Raw genomic sequence first — 25,172 nt, 5'->3', positions numbered from 1 at the left:
GCATCTCCTCACCACTGCCCTCCTCTGTGATGGAAATGTCATTAGCTGGTTGGTCTTGTCGCAAGATCTTAAACCCTCGTGACAGAAAACAGGCAATACGATGACAAAGGACACCCCTCCAGCTGGAGAAAAGTTGGTACAGCCCGCTGCCTCCTGCTTCTCTCTCCCGCCCACCGGTCTGTATGGTAATTAGCCTGTGACGAGATCATGGAAAACAAACCGTCTGATTGGCTGTGGGTTGAATTCCAAGCGGCTGGCTCCTCCCCGTCCTCCCGGAGGTCTGTGAAAGGTGTGCTTGGTCTCCGCAGCCTCCCAGTGCATTAGAGAAGGACCCAGTCCACGGACTCTACCGCTCACACACGCGCTCTCTCTCTCACTCTCTCTCTCTCTCTCTCACTTCCCTCTCTCCTGTCTTTCTCTGGGAGCTGTCACTTCCATCTACACGGAGAGAAGTGCAGTGTGTTTGAGTGTGTGTGTGAGTGTGTTTGTTTGTGTGTGTGTGTGTCTGGGCATCTCCCCCCCCCCCCCCCCCCCCCCTCGATGATATTGTGATGGGGGGGGCTCGTTTGAACTGAGGGAGGGAGAGCAGGAAGCTCAGCATGAGGACACGCTGTTGAGCTCTGTGGACTCCAAACCCTCCAACCAACTCCTCACTCTGGACTAAAGCCCTCGGAGCAGGAGGACCAACTCCTCACTCTGGACTAAAGCCCTCGGCGCAGGAGGACCAACTCCTCACTCTGGACTAAAGCCCTCGGCGCAGGAGGACCACCGCTCTTTTTATATCCGCCGTCCCCCCCGACTGGACTTGACTTTTGCGGAGAGGACTCCTGAGACGCTCCCCCTCTCCCGTCGTCCCATCGTCGGTCAATCACTACAGTCCAGTGCGCTTCTTTTCCGCACTTTGGTGCTATTACCGCTGCTGCTGCTGAGTCTAGAGAGGTGAGTCGAGTCGAGACGAGACTCCTCTGTCCACTGCAGGGATGGAGCTCCAGAGGGCCACCAGCATGCCTGGACCCCTGTCCCCCGGGCCTCTGTCCCCCGGACACGTCTCCCCGGGCCCTCTCTCGCCCGGGCCCCTCTCTCCCGGGCTCGGCCCGTCCTCGCCCGGCCCGGGCCCCAGCGGTACCAGCCCCACCTCGAGCTCTGCCGCCGCCGGTCTCAGCTACTCCGCTCAGGCTGCCTACAACTACAACCAGCTGGAGGGCCGCTTCAAACAGCTGCAAGGTAAGTTTGTGTGTGTGTGTGTGTGTGTGTGTGTGTGTGTGTGTGTGTGTGTGTGTGTGTGTGTGTGTGTTTGGCTTTGTTTTCTTTTGGATCCCAAGTGAATGGAAGCGAGTCAGGCATGGTAGCATCACTAGAAGGGAACATCGTCGCGCGCACAAACACACACACCCTCGCCGGGGACTTTCACTTTTTCAAGAAGTGGCCGAGCGAGTGAGCCAGAGGCTCTCGGTGGGAGAGAGAGAGAGAGAGAGAGAGAGAGAGAGAGAGAGAGAGAGAGAGAGAGAGAGAGAGAGAGGAGTTCCCCCCTCAGTCAGCCGCTCCGATGCTCCTGGCTGCTACGTTACGTGAGGAAGAGGAGGAAGAGGAGTGCGAGGAGTGTGAAGAGCGTTCGGGGATCATGAGGACACAGCAGACATGCTCCAGCTCAGCAGCCCATGAAATATTAATGAGCAGCAGCAGGGGACAGGACCTGCGAACCAAGGGATGGGGTGTGTGTGTGTGTGTGTGTGTGTGTGTGTGTGTGTGGGGGTGGGGAGGCTGGGGACCCTGGAATGAGTGTGTGTGTGCGCGCATGTGTGTGTGCGCGTGTGCCAGGCCTAGTGTGTGTGTGCTGTTTATCAGCTGAGCCTGGTTAACACAAAAGCCACGGTGCATCCCACAGGGAGAAGCCGTCCTTGTTATTATTACATGTGAATTTTGGGACCTGAACCCCCACCTCTACTACTTTTACTCTCCCTCTCTCTCTCCCTCTCTCTCTCCCTCCCTCTCTCCCTCCCTCTCTCTAACCCCCCACCCCATCCCAGCTCACCCCTCTCACTCACCGCTCACAGCCTCTTGATTGGCTTATCGACCACAAACAATAGCAGGAGGTGAGAGAGGGAGAGAGAGGAGGGGGACAGAGAGAGAGAGAGAGAAGGGACAGTGGGAGGGGCTGTTTTTTTTGTCATTTTTTTGTCATTTTGCCCCGTGAGTTCTCTGGATGTGCTGTGTGGCCCGGCCTGAAGGACTCCTCCCCTCCCCTCCCCTCCCCTCCCCTCCCCTCCCCTTCCCTCCCCTCCCCTCCCCTCCCCTGTGCTGCGCGGTGGCTTTGTTGTTGTGCGTGAGCCGCAGATGCTCCAGGTTGGTGTGGGGCTCTGGCGTGGGCTGCCTGCGAGGAGAGGAGAGGAGAGGAGAGGAGAGGAGAGGAGAGGAGAGGAGAGCAGTTTAGATGACGCTGCTACTGGAGTGGGTGCTCTCTGAATGTGAATGCGGTATGGAGCTGTGTGGAGGTGGCTCATCGTGCTGTGGTGGTGGTGGTGGTGGTGGGTGGAGGTGGTGGTGGTGAAGGGTGGAGGAGACATCTCTGGTTGCTTCTCATGCACACTAGGGGATGAAAGAGGCCTTTGAAACAGCCCAGGCTCAGCTTGCTTGAATCTTGCAAGTCATAGGTCAGAGAGGAGTAGAGAGAGAGAGAGAGCTGAGAAGAGAGGAGGAGAGAGAAAGAGAGCTGAGAAGAGAGGAGGAGAGAGAGAGAGCTGAGAAGAGAGGAGAAGAGAGAGAGAGAGCGGAGAAGAGAGTAGGAGAGAGAGAGCTGAGAAAGAGAGAGAGAGAGAGAGGAGAGAAGAGAGGAGAAGAGAGAGCTGAAAAGAGAGGAGGGGTAGAATCAAGAGAGGACAAGTCGGGAGCATCCACAGTCATTCATCACACACTCCTACCTTTCAGTCACTTTCTCTCTCAATCACACACACACACACACACACACACACACACAGTCTCATACTGTACTTCTACCTTTCAGTCACTCTCTTTCTCTCTGTCACACACACACACACACACACACACACACACACACACAGTCTCATACTTCTACCTTTCAGTCACTCTCTTTCTCTCTCTCTGTCACACACACACACACACACACACACACACAGACAGACCTTTTTTAATCAGACGCAGTGAGTGTAACATTTTTATTGCCCAGCTCCCTAGCAGGCTGGTCTGGTTTAATTTAGAGCAGCACTGTCCCAGGAGGTGAAGGGGGGAAGAGGAAGTGAAAGAGAGAGAGAGAATGAGAGAGAGAGAGAGAGAGAGAGAGAGAGAGAGAGATCTGACAGATGGCTGGGCACTAACTGCTGTCAGAAGGCTGATTTAGGATTCACTCCACACAGCACACACATACAGCCATACACACACACACACACACACACACACACACACACACACACACACACACACACTTTCTTATAAGCCCTGAACATGATGAATTCATTTCTTTTCTAAGGCTAACAAGCTTGTGTTGAAGGACTTCACTTCATTAGCATGATGGGTCTGATTAGAGGACTGTGTGTGTGTGTGTGTGTGTGTGTGTGTGTGTGCGCGCGCACATACTAATGTGTTGTAATGAGCAGTCATTTAACATGACTAAATCAAGAGCAAGGAGCATTAATCACTGGGATGGGTCACATAACACGGCAGCGCTAGTTAACAAGTGGGGGGGGGGGGGAGTCTTCAGATGCCTTCACAGCCATGAGAGCGCGTGTAGTGAGAGCGTGACTGTTTGTTCCGCCTCCAGAGGGCTTTTATTATGACGCCTCGGCCACGGGAGTGGTTTGATGGACGGCGTGACAGGGTTAGCGTTAGCGTTAGCGACGCGGCCGGCTCTCCTCACACCTCCCTGAGGTTTCATTAGCAGCTCCTCGCCAGAGGGACACACACACACACACACACACACACACACACACACACACACACACAGAGGGACACGCGGCTGGAGGAGACGCTGGAGGAGACGCAGGAGGGGACCACTGCTCCTTGTTCCTGGTCAGCCCGTCGGTCTTCTGCCCCCTGCACACACACACACACACACACACACACACACACACACACCACACACAAAACACACACACACACACAGTCACACACACACACACACACCACACACAAAACACACACACACACACACACACACACACACACACACACACTCAAAACACACACACACACACACACACACACAACACACGCAGACACACACACACACACACACACACACACACACAAAACACACACACACACACACACACACACACACACACACACACACCGGCCCTACCCTATCTCTTCTCCACTTTCCTAGCTCAGCTGACCCCAATGATTTCACATGACTAAGCAGGAGCCTTTTCGCTGCCGTCAGACGGGCCAGTGAAAGGAGATAGTAGCCATGCCGAGCACTGTTTAATATTCCCTGTGTTGTGGTCACTTAGAGCTTTACTGAAGAGCAGCTAGGTTCGCCCCTAGAGTGTGTGTGTGTGTGTGTGTGTTGTGTGTGTGTGTGTGGTTGTGTGTTGTGTGTTGTGTGTTGTGTGTTGTGTGTTGTGTGTGTGTTGTTTTGTGTTTTGAGCACAGAGCAAAAACCAATAGCAATAAGTGCTCTCGTCTTAATCCCGCAGCTCTCTCTGTCAGCCCTCTGAGATGCTCTTACGGTGGGTCGATCCCTCCAGTTTGCTTGTGCAATTAGGAACTGTTTCACTTTCCCTCAGAGGGATTGGCGTTGAGGTCCGGCACTGTTATTACTGATCCATCATCAGCCCTTCACACAGAGACCATGTTGGTTTGACAGCACAGTTAATAATGGACTGTTGATTCATGGTGGAAGTTGGCAGCCAAGGACGGGTTGAGCAATAACCACCATGTGAAGCAGCAGTGTCTTTGGTGTGGCAGATAAAAAAAACAAACACGGGGAAGTTTTAAAGAAGAAAGTGAAAGCACCTTTTGCAGTCACTCGCGTACTGTACCGTCTCGTGTTCACCTGAGCCCTGCTGTGGGGGAGATGGTGTGTGTGTGTGTGCTGGGGATGCGAGGGAGCAGATATCTGTGTGAGGCTCCTCAGGTTTACCAGGCAAGTGGAGGGGCTCAGAGAAGGAGCTCTGTGCTGTAAGTGACCCATTCAGCCCTCCACACTGCCTTGACTCGGTGGATTAGCTGAGTTTTACAGCGAGTAGTTATTACCTGACAGGCTGGCACACTGCAGCCCTCAAACCCTGTGCTGACGGATGCGTCGGCTTTTCAGTTGTTTGAACTCTGCTGAATGTGTCAAGCCCTATAAAATGAGCTGGTCATAGCAGTGTAAATCTTAATACTTCCTGCCCATGCGCTGCATAGCGGTTTTCAGGGAAATAAATAGAATCTGTGTTGTTGGAATACTTCGCAGTGTTGCATTATGTAATGAAATATGAAAGATGTTGAGGCTAGTGAGGGTTGGAAGGCGAGAGGATGGAAGAGAGGATGGAAGAGAGGATGGAAGAGAGGATGGAAGAGCGGATGGAAGAGCGGATGGAAGAGCGGATGGAAGAGCGGATGGAAGAGCGGATGGAAGAGCGGATGGAAGAGAGGATGGAGGGCTTGTTAAAAGAGTGGCCCCCCACAGTCTCTCAGTTCAACACTGTGTTCAGGGAACACTGCAGGCTAGCGAGCCCTGTGAGTCGTGCCAAGGGATGTCTTCACTTCTCTCTCTCTGAAAACAAGCCAATCATTTAGCTCATTTAGAAAGCTCAGGACAGTGGACACTTTGAAGCACTCTCACTATAATAAGTGCTGTTTAGTGCATAGTTAGCCCCGGGGGAAATGAAAGACTCGTGGCAAGACGAGTTGGATTTAAATGAGGCCGTTTCCCCCCGTTCCCCCTTGTGTACTGTATCGCCAGTCGTGATTACAAGACGTGAAACAGAGCTTGTTATTAACATGAGAGCGTTGGCTCAACCTCCACCGATGCCTACTGACTCGACTCGCCCTTGCTGTAGTAGCGTTATGGTAACAGAGCGAGCCCATGTTTGATGTTGTGCAGCTTTATCTGAATGGAGATAAGGGCCCAGGCCTGGCTGGAGTAGCCCATCAGGCCCGCGAGCAAAGTCCAGCCCTGGGGACGCTCCGCTCCCTCCGTGTGGCACGTTGCCGCGGCGATTCCCTGTCCAGCGAGGCCCGGTCCGACCTGACCCGGCTGGCGAGGCCCTCGGCCCACGGACTTCCTAATCGGATGCGCGGCACAAAGACAGAACCCTGCCGTCGCGGGGCCCCCCGGCTCCAGATTGAAAGAGCCGATTCTGCTCCTCCAGAGCGGGCGTCCGCGGCCCGTGCCAAGGCTCCCGCCACCCGGGCTCAATGCCCTTCTGTTCCTCAGTTGGCCGACGCTCCCGCGCCCTGTCAAGCGAGAGAGTGAAACAGAGAAACGGAGAGAAAGAAAGGGAGCGACAGAGAGACAGAGAGAGGGAGCAAGAGAGAGCAAGAGAGAGCAAGCTGGGACAGGAAAGCAAAAGGCGCTGTCTCAATCGAGTGAAGGCAGACTCTGAGGGGGGCAGTGTGTGTGTGTGTGTGTGTGTGTGTGTGTGTGTGTGTGTGTGTAAGGGGGGCGGGGGGTGCCCTGCTGGTTCTCTGTGACGCTGATTGACTGGCGGGGTTGGGTGCTGCCCATTATGCCCCTCCGCTGCCAGCCGGGCGGCCGGATGCCCACACAAAGCCCCAGCGCCAGCGCCAGCTGTGGGTCATCAGCGCGGGGAAATGCCGCAGCTTCGGCTCGGCCCGCTAGGAATGCTGATGATGAACCCGGACGACTGCACCAGTGCCGGCACCGGACCCAAACCCAGACCCGGACCCAGACCCAGACCCGGCTCTGGGGAAACCGTCAGAAAGAGCCCCAGAACAGGCCCGTCCCGTGGAAGCGCGCACCAGAGAAACCGCAGCTCTGTGACGTGCCGTGTAGTTCCTGTCAGAGTCCATTTGTGGTGAGAGGCCTGTGCTGTACGGGTGCGCTGCTTTTGAGGCCTGGCTCTTCTAGTGGGGGGTTCCACAGCCAGAGGAGAGGCTGGCTGATGGTGGACCGCTTTCTGTTGGCTCTGGTGGCATTCTCCACATGCTTGATTATACAGTACAGTACAGTCAGTAAGCCCAGCTGTACACCTCACAACAGGGACATATACTTAGCTGCATGAGTTCCAAGAATTTTCCAAGAATTCCGATGCAGCAAGGTTTAAGCTGTGGTATTAAAAACAGCGCTCTCTCAGTTGGGTGTGTGTGTTTTTTATTTTTTTTTACCTCAGCCAGTTTCCTCATTGACTTGATCAAACTCCCTCCTTTGAGTCATTCACGGGTTATTTTCAGTTTGTGGGACTCTCAGCCATGTGTGACGGAAGATGGCTTGTTTGTGAGAGTAAAATGGCTGGGTGTTGTAATAATAGCACACACACACACACAGGCACACACGCACATGTTTGACGCATTGGTTCCTAGGACATGAATAGACAAAACCTGACAGACCGCCTTCTTTTCTCACTGTACTTATTTATCTGCCCAGCCGAGATGAAATCAGCTCAACATCAAAGACTCACTGTGTACTGTACTGTAAGGCGGTGTCCAAGCACACAACAGAGAGAGACTTCAGTGCTGTGAAACACATTCAAGTATTTCTCCTTGACTTAAAAGGAGACACCCACCCACCCACACCCACACCCACACACACACACACACACACACACACACACACACACACACACACACACACACACACACACTCCCAATCAGCCAAAGTGCAGCTGTGGGCTATGCCTGAGGGTAAACTGTGACGCTTGGTTGGTCAAGGTTGAAGCTGCACTGAGCTAAAGCAACGGAATAATGGCAAACCGCACCCAGCCCCCCCCACCCCCCCTCACACACACACACACACACAAACTGCATCGCAGATGCCCCCATAAGTTAATGAAATAGCAGTGACATTGCTAAGCCAACAGAGACGTCTGATACTCAATGACCGCCCCCACCCCCCCTCCCCCCCCACACACACACACACACACACACACACACACACACCCGTCCTCCGTTCCTCTGGTCTCCATAGAGGAATGCCCGGCCTCATGAGGCATTTAAAGGGAGACTAAACTTTGTTCACGGTGTCTGAGAGCAAGGCGCTAGCGGCGCTAGATCACATGTGTGTGCTGTGCTGCTCCAGGTGAAGCAGAGCGAAGCAGTGGAGCATCCAGCAGTGCTGGGTCCCCATAAAGACTCCCCATAAAGACTCCTCCTCATCCAGCAGCAGTGCTGGGTCCCCATAAAGACTCCCCATAAAGACTCCTCCTCATCCAGCAGCAGTGCTGGGTCCCCATAAAGACTCCCCATAAAGACTCCTCCTCATCCAGCAGCAGTGCTGGGTCCCCATAAAGACTCCCCATAAAGACTCCTCCTCATCCAGCAGCAGTGCTGGGTCCCCATAAAGAATCCCCATAAAGACTCCTCCTCATCCAGCAGCAGTGCTGGGTCCCCATAAAGACTCCCCATAAAGACTCCTCCTCATCCAGCAGCAGCGCTGGGTCCCCATAAAGAATCCCCATAAAGACACCTCCTCAGCCTGCTGCAGGAGCAGAGCAGAGGCCTGAACTAGTGTTTAGCAGGATACACTGCTGCAGGAGCAGAGCAGAGGCCTGAACTAGTGTTTAGCAGGATACACTGCTGCAGGAGCAGAGCAGAGGCCTGCGCTGCACTAGTGTTTAGCAGGATACGCTGCTGCAGGAGCAGAGGCCTGTGCTCCAGTGGTGTTTAGCAGGATACGCTGCTGACCGCATGTTTGGGATCGGTTATGCTATCCGGGGGAAATGACTCGCGGCGCTGTTTTTGTTAGCTTCACCAGACGAGACGCGCCACTGAGGGCTGGACGCTTAAAAACGCCCACCAGGTCTGACGCCCGTCACCGTACAGTACAACGCCCACCAGTCAGTGACCACGATGGGCACATCCACACTGAGCAGTAGCAGGAAAAGGGGGGGCGGGGGGGTAAAAAGCCCCCCCAGTTGTAGAAGTTGCCCCACCCTTCCCCTCTCCGCGGGCCTTATTGAAGACAGATGTGGGGGGCACAGTGAGCTGGCTAACCGGCCCGCCCTCCCACCCCTGAAATAGCACCTACCCTCAAAGCCTGACGTCACTGGGGGAGAGATGCCCCCCCCCCCCCCCCCCCCTTTGTCCCTCCCCTGGTTAAAAACGAGGTTATGTCTCACATGCCATGCTCTTCACCTTGGTCGAGAGAGAGAGACTTTTAGAAATGTTTTACTGTATCTAAGCAAGATATGATTCCATATCCAGTGAAGCTTCCACAAGGTTATGATCACTTAGATTTTTATCTTCAAACCCCAATCTACCCCAACTGTCACCACAGCTCCACTAACACACACACACACACACACACACACAGAGAGAGAGAGAGAGAGAGAGAGAGAGGCAGATGATGAAGCACGATACACACAGTGTGCTGAGATATTTGCTCTTGTCAGATGTAATCAGTATGAAAGGAGGTCAGGTTGTGAACATGGCAGAGCCCCCCTGGCAATCAATATCGACAGCACACTAGTAGCCCTGCTGTGCCTTTCATCTGCTCAATCCATCATCGCTTTGCCTGGAATAGAGTAGAGTTGCAATGTTCAATTGTGATAAGATAACACATTGCAATGTAGATATTTTGAATTTATATAAGTCATAGTTGCCAAGTGTCACACATTGAGTGTGTGTCATGTTTCTCAGATTCAGCTGTATTCATCATATGCAGTTTCAGATTAATTCTGAAGTTTATATATGAGTTTTATATCTCTGTATAGCAGATAACAGATAACAACTGAAATATATTCACATCCATTCACATATTTTCCTCTCATCAGTACTTCCAAAACAAGATGGCCATCTTAAGGTACTTAGCAGGCCTGACGTTTGCCTGAAGGTTGAGCTGGGAAGTGAGGGAAGTGGTGGTTATATGATGGAGAAATAGATGGCCATCAACGTCTGAGTGGTTTGGATGGTGCTGTCGTCCCACCGAGGTGTTTGCTTTGGAATGCGTCTGAGCGACCACAGGGCTGAATGGCTAGCACATGCAGCCTTTGAGGCCCGACTCACACTCTTTTCCTGCCCGAGGTATCACTTTCCCCTGTCTGGCATCTCTCCCCCTCAAACAAGGCTGTCTTGTTGGACATAATAACACTCGTATAGTTCGCTCGCAAAAGTAAAAGGCCTCGTTTCGGAGCTATTGCTGGATCTCGGAGCCTCTGTGAGGACCTGACGAAGGAGACGCTGGGAGCCTGACTCACTCCGCTGCTGTAGAAATATTTTCTTTTCTCGTAGTGGGCCTGGGAATAGGTGGCCGTGTCCTTTTGAAGTGGAGGACCTACTCAGACGCGGTTGTGTTTTATGATCAACGCGAGACGACGCGGTGTGAAGTCCCTGAATGAGAAGTTATGGCTCTCTTGCTTGGTTGTTCTTGTCTCAGTTTCCCCCTCCCAGAAGAGTGTGTGTGTGTGTGTGTGTGTGTGTGTGTGTGTGTGTGTGTGTGTGTGTGTGTGTGTGCGTACACACACAGTCCTATCTCTACACTTGAGCGTTAGTCCTTTTTTTCCGTTGGTAAAATGACATTTGAACTAACACGCTGATTGATAGCGTTGGTCAGTAAAGCTGCCAGGTCTGTTTGCTGCTCTGGCTTATGATTAACGCTGAGTGTGACTTACATTGAGAAACACACACATGGCGATGCGTTATCCAGGCGATGCATAGCATTCCCGCACTCGTTGGCAAGGCATTTCATACAGTGCAGTGCGTGAGCCATCAATCAGAGTGAGTGCCTTGTCCTGTCCACTGCGCTTGCACTGTGCTGTGTAAGCAAGTGTCTCATTCCACCACACTCCTCACAGGGGCGCCGGCACAGAGGCACAGAGTTCCTCGCGTCGAGCTGACGTCGATCACGCGCTCTCTCGCCACCTCGTTAGAATGTCCCGGTCCGCGGAGCCTGGTCGCGAAGCCCGGCCCGGGAATGTCCCCGACCCCCCCCCCCCTCCCGCCGCCTGAGCCCACCAGGTGGGACTCCTGTCAGGCAGACGGAGTCAGAGGAGCGGCCATTTTGCTTTTGTCCTTCAGTGGTGCCGGAGGTGCCGGTGGCAGCAGAGCAGAGCAGAGCAGAGCAGGGGAGAGAGCAGCTGAATAATTCATGGCGGGGATCCGGCGTGTCCTACATTACAGCGGAGAGGGCCTCAGTATTTTAGGAGCCGTCTCACAGAACGCCTGTCCAGAACACACAGACCTGCTCCCCACTGACATCCATAGAGCGCCACTCTAGAAGCGCATAGAAACACACACATACTGTAAACATACTCAGATGCCACCAGCTGAGATGAGCTGAACCTGCTAGCAGCATAGAGTGGGAAGAGTATCAACAGTGTAGCAATAGCAATATCAGTATGGAGATTGGAGTTGCCCATCTTTTGAGTCAATCTTTACTGCAGATTGCAGAGCATCAGCTACAGGCTGAGTAAGCGTAAGCATGGGCTCCAGAGAGCGCTCCACCCTGTAGTGCAGTGAGGTTATTCACCACCGTGGCCTGGCTCCAGCCGCTGTGCCGTCACTCGCTCGCCGGTGCCTGGCTCCCCGGGCAACAGGGCGAGGAGAGGGGGCAGAGGAAAGGGGGCAGAGGAGAGGGGGCAGAGGAGAGGGGGCAGAGGTGAGGGGGCAGAGGAGAGGGGGCAGAGGAGAAACTGGCACAGGGGGCTGGCAGCCATACGGGGCCACAGTGCCTTTGGCCAGTGCCAGGCCCAGTTAAATATGTCAGGGCATCGCCATGTTTATTTTGGGTCCCGGTGCCTGTGTTTAGGTCTGATTTATCACAGGTGCTGTAGGCCTGGGCCCCGGGCTGCTGCGCCAGATGCAGGTATAATTAACGGGCAGTTTGCTAACAACAACACGAGACATTTGGCGCGATGGTGCTGTTCCACAAACAGCTTTGCTTAGCAGGCTATGCATCCTGCTTTGATATATGGCACCGCTCTGGAACACTCCCCTCAGTGACCCCCCCCCCCAGCCCTCGCTTCGCCTGTCAGCCTGTTGGTCTGTCTTAAGCCGACCTTACTGTACGATTTTGTGAAGATTTGGAAAAGATTTTTGGAAGACTACAGTCTCAGACCCCTCTCACATCTAAAGACTAGTCATAGAGAACTAGTCACAGACTATGATTTTGAGATAATAGCCTTGCAATGATATCAAACATGTTTGATATTGTTGTAATGGCAAAACTAGAAAAAGACTGACTCTGACCTACAAAAAAACACTAAGATTGGCACCTTACGCTTAATGATCTAGTTGACGGGAGCGCGCCGCGATTCCAGTACATCACTCCTAATTTCTGTCCGACTTTTGAAATGTAGTCGCAGACTGTGAAAACGGAGCAGAATGGTCCAATGTAAGGCCGGCTGTAGGAGAACTCCACAGCACTCGGCTGGGAAGTCGTGGGAGGCGTGTGTGTGGCAGTGCAGCTGGAGCGGGTTAAGTACACAAAGGCCAATCTCTTGACCCAACCTCCCCCTGATACTACAAGGTGACCACAGATAGACGGATAAGCTTTTAAAAAGTACCTTCCTTTTTTAAAAAAACAGCATAAAACCGTAGCTATGCTGGTACAGCATGTGTGCTGTGAGGCAGACAGCACAAGTGTTATTAAATGACGAGGACTAGCTGTGCGGGTGCGTTATCTGTCTCTGATATCTCTTCTAACTTGTCCCTATCTGCGCTGGTATTTAGCAGGCGTAGCGGCTGAGGGGAAAGCATGCTGCTCGTCCTGTCTCCTGCTGGCCCTGTGCTTGTCAGCTCAGGTTTGCCTGCAGCACATCATCCCCACCACCACCACCACCCCCACCACCACCACCCACAGACGTGTCCCACCGGGAGAGCAGCACTGCCCCCACACACACGCACGCACGCACACACACACATACTAACGCACACACACACACATACTAACGCACACGCACACAGACACACACACACATACAGTACAAGCACACAGGCACACACACACACACACACACACACACACACACACACACACACACACACACAAACAACCAGGACCCAGATCAATACTGTCTCCACACGCAGATGCCTCATTATGTTTTGGCCTAAGCTGTGTCTGAAAAACACAGATGTGTACATGTGTATGTGTCTCTGGCCTGGAGTAGTGCAGGACGGCCAGGGGGTGTGTGTGTGTGTGTGTGTGTGTGTGTGTGTGTAGGGGGGGTGCAGCCATTTTGATAGTGAGCACTGAGCAGACACCAGATGTTAAGGTCAAGGACAACCACACACACACACACACACACACACACACACACACACACTCATGATGTGTGCATCTCTTAATGTGTGTGCTATTGAGCCACAGTGAGGAGCATGTGAGGAAGACGCTGGTTTCATGGCCTGTTTAAAACCGTAGCGCCAGGCCTGCGGGACACTCCCCACATGACCTCCAGAAATAGCCGGCTCTTTGTGCGGCCGTATTGATTGGCCCGCGGCTCGCTCGCTCGCGCGCCCGCCGCTCCACCCCTCCGCCCCGCTTTGGACTGGCTGGCAGAATGGAGCCCTTTGTGGGGCTGTCAGCAAAACAGTTGAGCCGTTTTAGTGTCATTATCTCGCACTCGACTCCATCGCAGCCCACAGTTGACGTCTGAAGAGTTTATCAATAGAGGACGAGCGGGAGGCTGTCAGAAATGTCCTTCAGAAATGACAGAGTTTCCCTCTATTTATGGGACCAACAGGTTTTTCAAAATGTGCTAATGTGGAGTTTGAATTATTTCAGAAGCATGCGAAGCAGCAAGTGGCGGGCCAGCCGTCTTGTAATGGCGTGTTTGCACCATGTGTGGCCGCTGTACTGTATGAAACGTTGTGCAAGTCAACGGATGTATAGTGCCGTGTGGCTGCTTGAATCCGACAAACTTCCACATTGCTCTGTAAAGTCAGTAAAATCAGGATTAATCCAGAGTCAGAGAGTGATTCTTCATTTCCTCATCTGCCGCCTTGTGAGATGGAGGTCCTGCTGCACACTCATAGTGATTCATCAGGCCATTAACACCTGCCTGGCAGCAAGCTGTGAAGGTGTGCAGTCAGGATGAGCTCAAGGGGGATTATAAACTCTTGCTGCTATGAGGGTGGACTGCTGTTCTCTGTTCACAACTGGACTGTGCTGTCAACTCACTAGCAGCTCAGATTTATGACACACCTATGCGGCGGTCCAAGGTTCCCACTTTCGCCGCGCAGCTCACATTTCTGACACGGCCGCAAGTGGGCTCCCCTCCATCCCTCCGCGCTCGAGCGCGCTCACCTCGTGTGGACGCACGCTACCACTGGCCCGCTCGTCTGCTCGTCTGCTCGTCTGCTGCCGCTAGCCTGTCCTGGGCTGACCCGCGGGATCTCACCACGTGATGCCGTCGCTCTCATCAGCTCGGCTCGGCTCATCTCCGCAAGGCTCCGTTGCCATGGAAACACCCCCAACATGACAGGTGGAGGAGAGGGTGGGGGGGGTGGGTTTTGGGTATCAGGAGGGCGACCCCCCCCCCCCCCTTGTCAGCAGGTGTTATTTTTCATATTTGAGGGGCTGTTGTTTTGGTTGTCATGCCACCCTAATTACTGGAAGGCTGGGTCAGCTCCACGGGGACGGCCATTACTCACCTGAGGAGCAGCAGGCCGTGAAAACTCTCGCCTGGACCTCACATTCTGTGGCCGTGTGACTGGACTGACCGCCACCTAATACACTCTAGTAATTTACCATCAAAGACAGAGCTGCATCTTTCTCTGACACACACACACACACACACACACAGACTCGCTCTCACACAAGCTCACTCTCTCTCACACACTCTTTTTTTCTCACTCTCTTTCGTTCTCATGTTTGTGTGGTGGTCATTTTGTCAGTGTTCCAGCGCCCATTTTCCTTGTAGGCCATTAAAAAGCTCCAGTTGACAAGTTCACACGCTGCTCTGAAGCAGACTGGAGCTGGAGGGGCTTACGGACGAGACCCAGGCAGCCCAGTCCAGCCCACATGTGCTCAGGCCTACAGTACAGGGGCCTCCCTCTCCCTCTCCCTCTCCCTCTCCCTCTCCCTCTCCCTCTCCCTTCTTCTTTCAGTCTCCCTCAATACATCCATTCCTCTCTCTCTCTCTTTCTCTCTCCCCATCTTCCCTTTTCTCTCTCTCTCTTTCTATTCCATATCGCTCTCCTCTTTTTGTTTCCCTCTTTATCCCTCTCTCTCTTTCTCTCTCCCCATATCCCCTTTTCTCTCTCTCTCTCTCTTTGTCTGTCTCCTATTTCTTATTTCTCTCCTTCTCTCCTCTCTTTTTCAGTTTGCCTCTTTATCCCTCTCCTTCTCTCCCCTCTCTCCCCCTCTCCTTATTTCTCTCCTCTCCTTCTCCTCTCATTATTGCTCTCCTTCTCTCCCACTCTCTCTCCCCCTCTCCTTATTTCTCTCCGTCTCCTCCTCTCATTATTGCTCTCCTCTCTCTCTCTCTCTCCATCCTCCTCTCTCTCCCTCCTCTTCTCTCTCTGACCCTGTGTGTGTACTGTACTGTAGCTCAGCTGTGGGGACCAGATGCTGTAGGCTCTGCAGGAAGCCATGTTTAGCAAACAGCAAGATTCCTCTCTCTCTCCCCACACACACACCCATATCCTTTTGGGAAAGACATCGCTTGATACATGACCTTTTCAACCCCGCACAATTGGCCTGATATTCTGGATTCTTTTCTTCTCCGTCCGGTCACCGTCACAGTGCCAGATTGCACCTTGGTGTGACAGATGCGTGTCTCCACCTCACAGATATGGAAACCTACAGTAATACAACTTAATGGACAATGTGCTATCTAGTTTTCTAGATCTATGCTGTCTCTCATTCTGCACCTGGGATTGAAGAAACTGCCGTATCATTTCATTTGTTGAGCTTATTACCCCCACACACACACACACACACACACACACACACACACACACACACACACACACACAGACACACACCCCAGGACTCTCAGTATGATGTGGCATTAGCATCAGGAGAGAGCAGGGTGCTATGCTATGGAGGAGAAGATTCCATAGGCCCAGCAGACACTGAGACGTTGCTGATCTCTTGTGAGTTGGAGCTGCGGCACACACAGGCGGAGAACAGTGCCTCTATTGTCCAAGGGCTGCCTGCCCCCCTGCCCCCCCTCGTCCGGCCACAGAGGGTCCCTCTATATGACCAGCACACGACCGCACACCCCCCCCCAAGCTCATGTGACCTGAGGTGCGTGAGCGCGAGATAGCTAGCGATGGAGGCCCACGTGGGCTCTGCTCTGCTGAGCGCTAGGCCCCGGTGTGTGTGTGTGTGTGTGTGTGTGTGTGAGCGTGAGCGCTACAGTGTGTGAGCTGCTGCAGTACTGGGCTCTGTGGTGTGTGTGTGTGTGTGTGTGTGTGTGTGTGTGTGTGTGTGTGTGTGTGTGTGTGTGTGTGTGTGTGTGTGTGTGTGTGTGTGTGTGTGTGTGTGTGTGAGCGCTACAGTGTGTGAGCTGCTGCAGTACTGGGCTCTGTGGTGTGTGTGTGTGTGTGTGTGTGTGTGTGTGTGAGTTGCAGTGCTGGGCTCCAGGGAAGGGAAAACATGACTTGTTGAGATCCGCTCTCTCATGGCACCAGCACTGGACCTCCATGACGGACCGTGTTGCTGAACCGCCTGCTGTGCTGGACTGAGCTTGAGTGGCCTTTAGAATTTCACAACCACCTCCCTGTGTGTGTGTGTGTGTGTGTGTGTGTGTGTGTGTGTGTGTGTGTGTGTGTGTGTCTGTTGTGCTGTGTGTGTGTTGTGCATGTGTGTGTGTGTGTGTGTGTGTGTTTTGCTGTGTGTGTGTTGTGCATGTGTGTGTGTGTGTGTGTGTGTGTTGTGCAGTGAGTGAGTGAGTGTGTGTGTGTGTGTGTGTGTGTGTGTGTGTGTGTGTGTGTGTGTTTGTGACGTGTAATCTGTCAAGATCAGTCTCTGGCCCACCGCACTGTGTTCGGTTGTGAAACTTCCTGCCAGATTCCCATGGCAACCAGCTTGGAGTGTGCAAGAAAAATACCTCATGGAGCAGAGAGCTTGGCATTGGCACTGGCACATGCCATTAAGTGTGTGTGTGTGTGTGCGTGTGTGTCTGTGTGTGTGTGTGTGTGTATGCCCATACATTTTATTGTGTATTGCAATGCTCCCAGAGCATAAGTAATGGGAGGAAGGCATTTTAGTGTGCACACTTACAGTACTCAGGTTTGCTTCTCTAATTCCACCGATATGCCCACATGTTTGTGTGTGTGTGAGTGTGAGTAACTGGATGTGTGTGTGTGTCAGATGAAGCATGGATATGTCCATGGGAAGGGACATCCTGTATACACACATGAGGAATGCCCATTAGCGTTATGAGGCTCTCAGGTAGAGGTGCTGCTGCTGCAGGTCTTGGGCCAGTCCGGGTTCTGTGTGTGTGTGTGTGTGTGTGTGTGTGAGTGTCAAATAGAAATGGTGGTGCTGGTTCTTGGGCTGGTCTGGGTTCCATCCCTGTGTGTGTGTGTGAGAGAGAGAGAGTAGAAATGGTGGCACTGCAGTTCTGGGCCTGGTCCGGGTTGTGTGTGTGTGTGTGTGTGTGTGTGTGTGTGTGTGTGAAAATAGAAATGGTGGTGCTGGTTCTTGGGCTGGTCTGGGTTCCATCCGTGTGTGTGTGTGTGTGTGTGTGTGTGAGAGAGAGAGTAGAAATGGTCCGGGTTGTGTGTGTGTGTGTGTGTGTGTGTGGCGGTCGGGGTTCTCAGAGCGATGTTTATGGGCTTGGCAGAGTGGAGTGTGAGGTCCGCTCCAGACCACCCGTCCTGCCGTCAGCAGGAGCGCACAGTGCGTTTGGCGAGAGCTGCCGTGAGTTCACCCAGCGCTGCTAACTCCAGTTAGCCCCGACTGAAAGACGAGCCTCTCCCTGCGCATTGTGCGATAATTTGATTCCGTCTTACACCCCCCACCCCCCACATACACACCTCCCACCGCCACCCCCCCCCCCCCCCCCCGCCGAACAATTGCTGGAAACAAATTGAAAAAAAAAAACAAACAAAATTCAACAGTGCTGAACAATGGAGCAGTATTTAGCACATTGCGCGTTCCGAGTTCTTTGTTATTTTTCAGGTCCAGGTTTGAGCTTGATCCTAGAAAGCTGGAGCAGCGGAAGAGTCCTAGCAAGCATGAAAACAATAAGCCTCCGTCATTCAGACCATCCCAAACACACAGCAGCCTCCTCGGGCCAAGGGGATGCACGACATAAACAGGATGGATGCCTGCTCTCTAGAAGACCGTGTGTGTGTGTGTGTGTGTGTGTGTGTGTGTGTGTGTATGAGAGAGTGAGAGTGCGTTCAAGGACATGTCGTTCTGACCTCGGCTCCCCTTCCTTGCTCCTAGTTTGCATGAATGTTATCTTAATGAGGGTGTGTCTGTGCGTGCTGGCCCCCACGATTCGCCCGAGCGCTCGCTGAAAACCCCCGCAGCAGAAGTGAAACTGCCTCCACCTCCTCCTCCTCCTCCTCCTCCTCTCGCTCCTCTAACGCTCCCTGTGTTTGCTCCTTCTCTGTGTGTGTGTGTGTGTGTGTGTGTGTGCAGATGAGCGCGAGGCGGTGCAGAAGAAGACCTTCACCAAGTGGGTCAACTCCCACCTGTCGCGCATGTCCTGCCGCATCACTGACCTCTACATGGACCTGAGGGACGGACGCATGCTCATCAAGCTGCTGGAGGTGCTCTCCGGAGAGAGACTGGTGGGTGAAACCGCACCTGTGTGTGTGTTTGTATGTGTGTGTGTGTGTGTGTGTGTGTGTGTGTGTGTGTGTGTGTGTGTGTGTGTGTGTGTGTGTGTGTGTGTGTGTGTGTGTGTGTGTGTGTGACTCTGAGTGAGCGAGAGAGAGAGTATGTGTTTGTGTATGAGAAAGAGAGAGGGAGGGAGAGAGGGAGGGTGTGTGTATGAAAGCCAGAGTGTGTGTGTGAGAGAGAGAGAGAGGGGGAGGGAGAGCGAGAGAGTCAAATTCATCACGCTGCTGGAGGTAGGTAGAGGGTCCCAGCTTAGCACACACACACTAAACACACACACAAAACACAATGTATACCCACTTGTATTGATGACCCTAAAGAGCCACACTCCACATACTGTAGTGGAGGCCTCTAACCCCAGCTGCACAGCCATGGAGGAGGTGACATATGGGACCCTACAAAACCAAACCAGTCGCTTCGGTATAATCTACACAATTAAGTTATTGTGCTCACATGAACGGCCATAAACTAAGCTTTCCAACAATATGTATATCGAAGGTATTACAGAAACTATCGCTAAGATAACTGCATCCAGAGTTGACATAATTCTCCCGTCACAATATGCCAGAAGAGGAGAAAAACTTTTTAAGCGGCGTGGACAACTGGAATAACTGTTAATGTGTCTAAACGTATGTTTTTCCGCGAGATGAACTCACAATATGAAACTGTAGACTGTATACTGAATTTAAAACGTGAAATTCAACATTTTAACCCGGAAGTTTGTTTATTGTGGATTTTCTCAAAATAGTATCGTGCGACAAGCGACTGATTTTGCTATGCAGGGTCACATATCAGCCGTGGGCTGCTGGGCTGTTCTGGTCAGGTAGATGCCCTGAGCCCTGAGCCCTGAGCCCTGGGAAGGTACTGTATACACCTCGAGCCGTGGGCAGGTACAGTAGATACTGTGAGCCGTGGGCAGGTAGATGCCCTGAGCCCTGGGAAGGCATATACACCTGGAGCTCTGGGCAGGTAGATACTGTGAGCTCTGGGCAGGTATATACACCTGGAGCCCTGGGCAGGTAGATACTGTGAGCTCTGGGCAGGTACAGTATATGCACCTGGAGCCCTGGGCAGGTAGATACTGTGAGCTCTGTTTGGGTATATACACCTGGAGCCCTGGGCAGGTAGATACTGTGAGCTCTGGGCAGGTATATACACCTGGAGCTCTGGGCAGGTAGATACTGTGAGCTCTGGGCAGGTATATACACCTGGAGCCCTGGGCAGGTAGATACTGTGAGCTCTGCGCAGGTAGATACTGTGAGCCCTGGGCAGGTAGATACTGTGAGCTCTGGGCAGGTAGATGCCCTGAGCCCTGGGAAGGCATATACACCTGGAGCCCTGGGCAGGTAGATACTGTGAGCTCTGGGCAGGTATATACACCTGTAGCCCTGGGCAGGTAGATGCTGCGAGCTCTGTTTGGGTATATACACCTGGAGCCCTGGGCAGGTAGATACTGTGAGCTCTGGTTGGGTTACAGCTTACCAGCTACACCCTCCACAAGGGCACTGGGGAGATCCCCTTACAGGCTCCTGATTGGCCAAGGAGGAAATGTGACCACACAGCTTGGCAGCCTGAGCTGAGTGGCAGCTTATACTGTCATGCACGCACACACACACACACACACACACACACACACAGAAGGCAAAATGTCACAAATAGCTGTTTTTGTTTTTGATCCGCTCCCTGGCTCTGCTCCGCTGGTTCACTGTAGACTGAGAAAAGCTGAGCCGCTGCCAGCCTCCTTTTGGGAGAGTAGTCACAAGCAGAGCACCACCAAGACACCACGGTTCATTCTGATTCACTAATCACTAGGCATTGTTCTGGATACAGTGTACAGTGGCAGCTTGAAATAAAGAATCCATAGTTTCATAAACAGCCCCCCTCCCCCTCCCGCCTCCCCACACTTTCCCTCTCCGCAATGAATTGGCTCTTTTGAACCTCAGCTCTTTGACTGAGTCGGGCAGACAGTTCTGGAATCAGAATGCAATTAAGACCGATTACTGTCTATGCCACTTTCATCCAATCCCCCGCTCCTCTCTCCCCCCCCCCCCTCCATACCCCCATCTTGTGACTTCCCGTGGAACATGCCAAACGTCCGACCCCCTTTTTGACGGGCCCTCTCCAGGCATCACTGTGAGAAAGCCCTGGCCACAGCTTCAACTGTAACCATGTGAATGTGACCACAGTGTGTGTGTGTGTGTGTGTGCGTGCGTGTGTGTGTGTGTGTGTGTGTGCGCATGTCAGTGCGTTCGTGTGTGTGTACACGACGTGTGTGTCTTTGTGTGTCTTTCTAAAAAAAAACAGTCCTACAGTTTGGCTCCAGTTTCTCTGGCTATGAACAAAAAACACACTCAAAAAAAAAAAAAAAAGACCCGGCAAAAGAGCCTTTTTCCGGGAATAGGAAAGAGAGACAAAACCTCTCTGGGAGTCGGAGTTGCATTGAGATGGCTGCTGAATGAACGCGACCCAAGCGCGCCACAGTCGTATCCCAGGCCTTGAAACCTTAAGCCTTTTGATGCACAGGCCACTCCAGCCTCCCACTGTGTCCTTGCTCCCCACATGAAAAGCTGCCGCTTAAGAGGTTATCGCCGGCCAGTGCGTGCCAGCAGTATACACACACACACACACACACACACACACACACACAGTGGCCGGGATAGAAGGCATGCAAGGCATTAGTACGGGTCACTGAACGGGTCAAGCGCTCGTGCTACCAAACATCAATCCAGTACGCACACATAAGCAGATACATAGTCATAATACAGCAGCATATTGCTTGCATGTGTCTGTTACTAATATGTGTGTTGCAAATCTGTTGTGTTGTCTGTTGTCTGTATATTGTGTGTTCTGCGCTAGTGATGCCATTGGATGGCACTAAACTCCTTGTGCAGGCTGACTTTAGCATCAAACAAACCTGACTTTAGCATCAAACAAACCTGACTTTAGCATCAAACAAACCTGACTGTAATGCTAATAGTTGTCATCCCACGGAATAGTTTCCGGAGAGGTTCTAACATTATAGTTTCTTTAGAGTAACATTAGAGCGTAGAGAGGGAATTTGAAAGACAGCCGTTTATCCCACCCCTCCGATTGAGCCCTGCTATGGTGAGCTCCCAGACCCTGCACCTTGATGTGGGTGTAGCTCGCTAGGCTAACGTTGCTGTGGTGGCTCATGGGAAATGCTTTGTGTTCCTCCTGCAGCCGAAGCCCCTACAGTGCATCTTGATGTGGCTCTAGCTCGCTAGGCTAACGTTGCTGTGGTGGCTCTAGCTCGCTAGGCTAACATTGCTGTGGTGGCTCATACCAAATGCTTTGTGTTCCTCCTGCAGCCGAAGCCCACCAAAGGGCGCATGCGCATCCACTGCTTGGAGAACGTGGACAAGGCGCTGCAGTTCCTTAAGGAACAGAAGGTTCACCTGGAGAACATGGGCTCCCATGACATCGTCGACGGCAACCACAGACTCACGCTCGGCCTCATCTGGACCATCATCCTCCGCTTCCAGGTCAGGTGACCCACCAATGGCCACCTCCCATTGGCTCACACAGTTACCATAGAGAATACAGCTCTCTACAAAACTGTACACTTGTGACAGTCTATTTTGCAGTGAAGAAAGAGACTAAGTCTAAAAGTATTTGAAATTATTACATAACCATAATACACTATTGTGATTGCTGAGTGTGAGTTGATCACATGTAAAAATCGCATGTCTATGTGGTATGACATCTGACCGTGCTAGTGGCTAAAAAGAGATCTGTAAGAACTTGTGTGTGTGTGTGTGTGTGTTGGGGGGGGGGGGGTGCACCATGGAAATGGGATTTAATGTCACATTTATTAGGGTCGGGATTAAAAATGTGTGGATTAAAGCCTGAATTTGTAGCTTTCCCAGAGCTACAGATGTGTGATGCTCTAAGCTGATTGAAATAGATTGTTTTGACTGAGTGTGCTGAGAAGTGGAAGTAGGTGTGTGTTTGTTGTTATTGAGAGAGGAATGTGTGTGTGTGTGTGTGTGTCAGTGTGTGTGTGAGAGAGAGAGAGAGAGAGAGAGAGAGAGAGAGACTGCACTGCAGGTGCTGCAGTATTGAGGGTAGCATGTGTTATGCTCTTATAAGAGTGCTCAGCCTTTGCTTGTGTTTGAGTGTGTGATGGGGGACTTTTGAGTGTGGAAGCACAGCTTTTAAACGTGTGGTGTGTGTGTGTGTGTGTGTGTGTGTGTGTGTGTGTGTGTGTCCCTCAGATCCAGGACATCAGTGTGGAGACGGAGGACAATAAGGAGAAGAAGTCGGCCAAGGACGCCCTGCTGCTGTGGTGCCAGATGAAGACGGCAGGGTGCGCCTCCACACACACAGCTGCACACACACACACACACACACACACACACACACACACACACACACACACACACACACACACACACACACACTCACACACAAAACACAAGCACACACACACACACACACACAGACACACAGACACACACTCACGCACAAAACACAAGCACACACACAAAACACACAGTCTTGCTCCACAGGCCAGCATATCTGACCACACAACACAAGCACAGCTCAATCTGAGATGGTAATTGCTGCTAAGAGGGAGGCTTTAAAATGGACACTCGTCTAAAGCCTTCTAAAACCATTAAAGCCATTTGCACCCTTTTAAGCCCGTTAAACATCACCTGTAGTGGCCATGAGTGCAGATCTGGTGACGCTAGTACAAGAGAAGCGGACAGAATGAATCAAGGCAGTGGAATCTGTGCTGTTGAAGTGATCAAGGCTCTTCAGAGAGAACTGAATGATGCAGTCATCAGTTAAACTTCCCCTGGCAGTGGAACATGAACTAATGGCATGACATGACTTGAAGCAAAGCTGACATTGTGTTAGGATGTTCAGTGTGGCTTTAAGAGGACAGCTGGAGACTTTGTTGAAGTTGCGTTTCAGATACTGCTGGCTTTTTGATCGCCTTGAGAGGACTTTTGTCCAATATAGCAATGGTTGTTATTATCAAAGACACACTGTTCTTTTCAAGTTCAGGGATTATGAAATTGGACACACACAGACACATGGACACACACACTGCTTTATACAGATATTGATTAACACTTTCTGTCTTTCTGCAAGTCTATAAAGACCAAAAAGTCTGCACCTGTGTTTTGTTATTTCAGTTCAAGTTGAAAATGAGTATCTGCTAAACCGTTTGTGTTACTTCGAATGTCTTTTGAAAGCTTGTTCTTTTTACCTGACAGATATCCCAATGTCAACATCCACAATTTCAGCACCAGCTGGAGAGATGGCATGGCCTTCAACGCCCTCATCCACAAACACAGGTGAGACTCATTCCCCTGGAACCCACAAAGTGCTCTACCACACAGATACACACAGTGGCTCCCAAACCCCAATTAACCTGGCTCTTTCTCTATCTATCTTTCTTTCTCTCTCTCTCTCTCCCTCCCTCTTTCTCTATCTTTTTCTCTTTATCTCTCGCTTTCTCTCTCTCCCCCTCCCTTCCTATTTCTCTCTCTCTCTTTCTCTCTCTCTCTCTCTCTCTCTCTCTCCAGGCCCGACCTGATTGACTTTGACAAACTGAAAAAGTCCAACGCTCATCACAATCTGCAGAATGCCTTCAACTTGGCTGAGCAGCACCTGGGCCTGACCAAGCTGCTGGACCCAGAGGGTGAGTCCATCTGCCCACCCCCATCACTCTGGGTTACCTCCATTACGCTCCTCTGCCTCAACCAGATGCTTGTTTATCTGGTGTTTACTCTTTGTTTACTTTGCTTGTTTGTTTTTTTTGGTTCTCTTGCAATATGACTTTCTGTTAGACAAAGGCCAAGTTTCAGGTACATGGATTAAGTATAGTCCTGGATGAATATAAGAGAACCTCGATAGAGCTTTTCATTGAGAAAAATGTCAAGTCTAGATTTAATCCAGATATGGGGAAGCTGGGCTTTATATTGGAAGTGCTCCACACTTATCTAACTTAAAGGGATAACCAACACCTCCGTGTCCTAACAGCTCCGAATCAAGCCAACGGGCACCATGACAACAGCAACACAACAAAAATAGCAGAGCTAGAGGACGGGATTATTGACTTTAACAATGTTATCCTCTTGTCTGGGACCGGGGAGAAGACTGGAGCTGCTTCTGTGAGTCCTGGCCCAGAGTTTGAGGGCGTTTTGTGTCCTACATACAGAATGAGGACAGCACGCACACAGTGAGATTGGCCTAATCACAAGCACAGAGATGAGCTGTAATGAGGAAAGGGAGACGTTCTCCAGTCCTCCTCTGCTGTGCCACCCACGGCTGCTGCCTGCCA

The 25,172-nt window shown here is 51.9% G+C and overlaps 1 protein-coding gene across 1 annotated transcript in view; it reads left to right on the top strand.

The window, feature by feature from the left end:
- The first annotated feature begins 531 nt into the window (after window positions 1-531).
- The window catches only part of LOC134064167 (spectrin beta chain, non-erythrocytic 1-like), a 69,422-nt gene continuing 44,781 nt past the window's right edge, over window positions 532-25,172 (top strand). The window contains 6 exon segments of the mRNA XM_062519990.1: window positions 532-1,224; window positions 18,659-18,810; window positions 22,189-22,362; window positions 23,095-23,186; window positions 24,103-24,183; window positions 24,415-24,530. Of these exon segments, the coding sequence (XP_062375974.1) occupies window positions 981-1,224; window positions 18,659-18,810; window positions 22,189-22,362; window positions 23,095-23,186; window positions 24,103-24,183; window positions 24,415-24,530 (859 nt within the window). The 5' untranslated portion in view covers window positions 532-980.

The sequence above is a fragment of the Sardina pilchardus genome, chromosome 18 (genome assembly GCF_963854185.1).
Source record: "Sardina pilchardus chromosome 18, fSarPil1.1, whole genome shotgun sequence".
Taxonomy (NCBI): domain Eukaryota; kingdom Metazoa; phylum Chordata; class Actinopteri; order Clupeiformes; family Clupeidae; genus Sardina; species Sardina pilchardus.
Note: the sequence above shows the minus strand (reverse complement) of the source record. Positions and strands in the feature narration are given on the sequence as shown.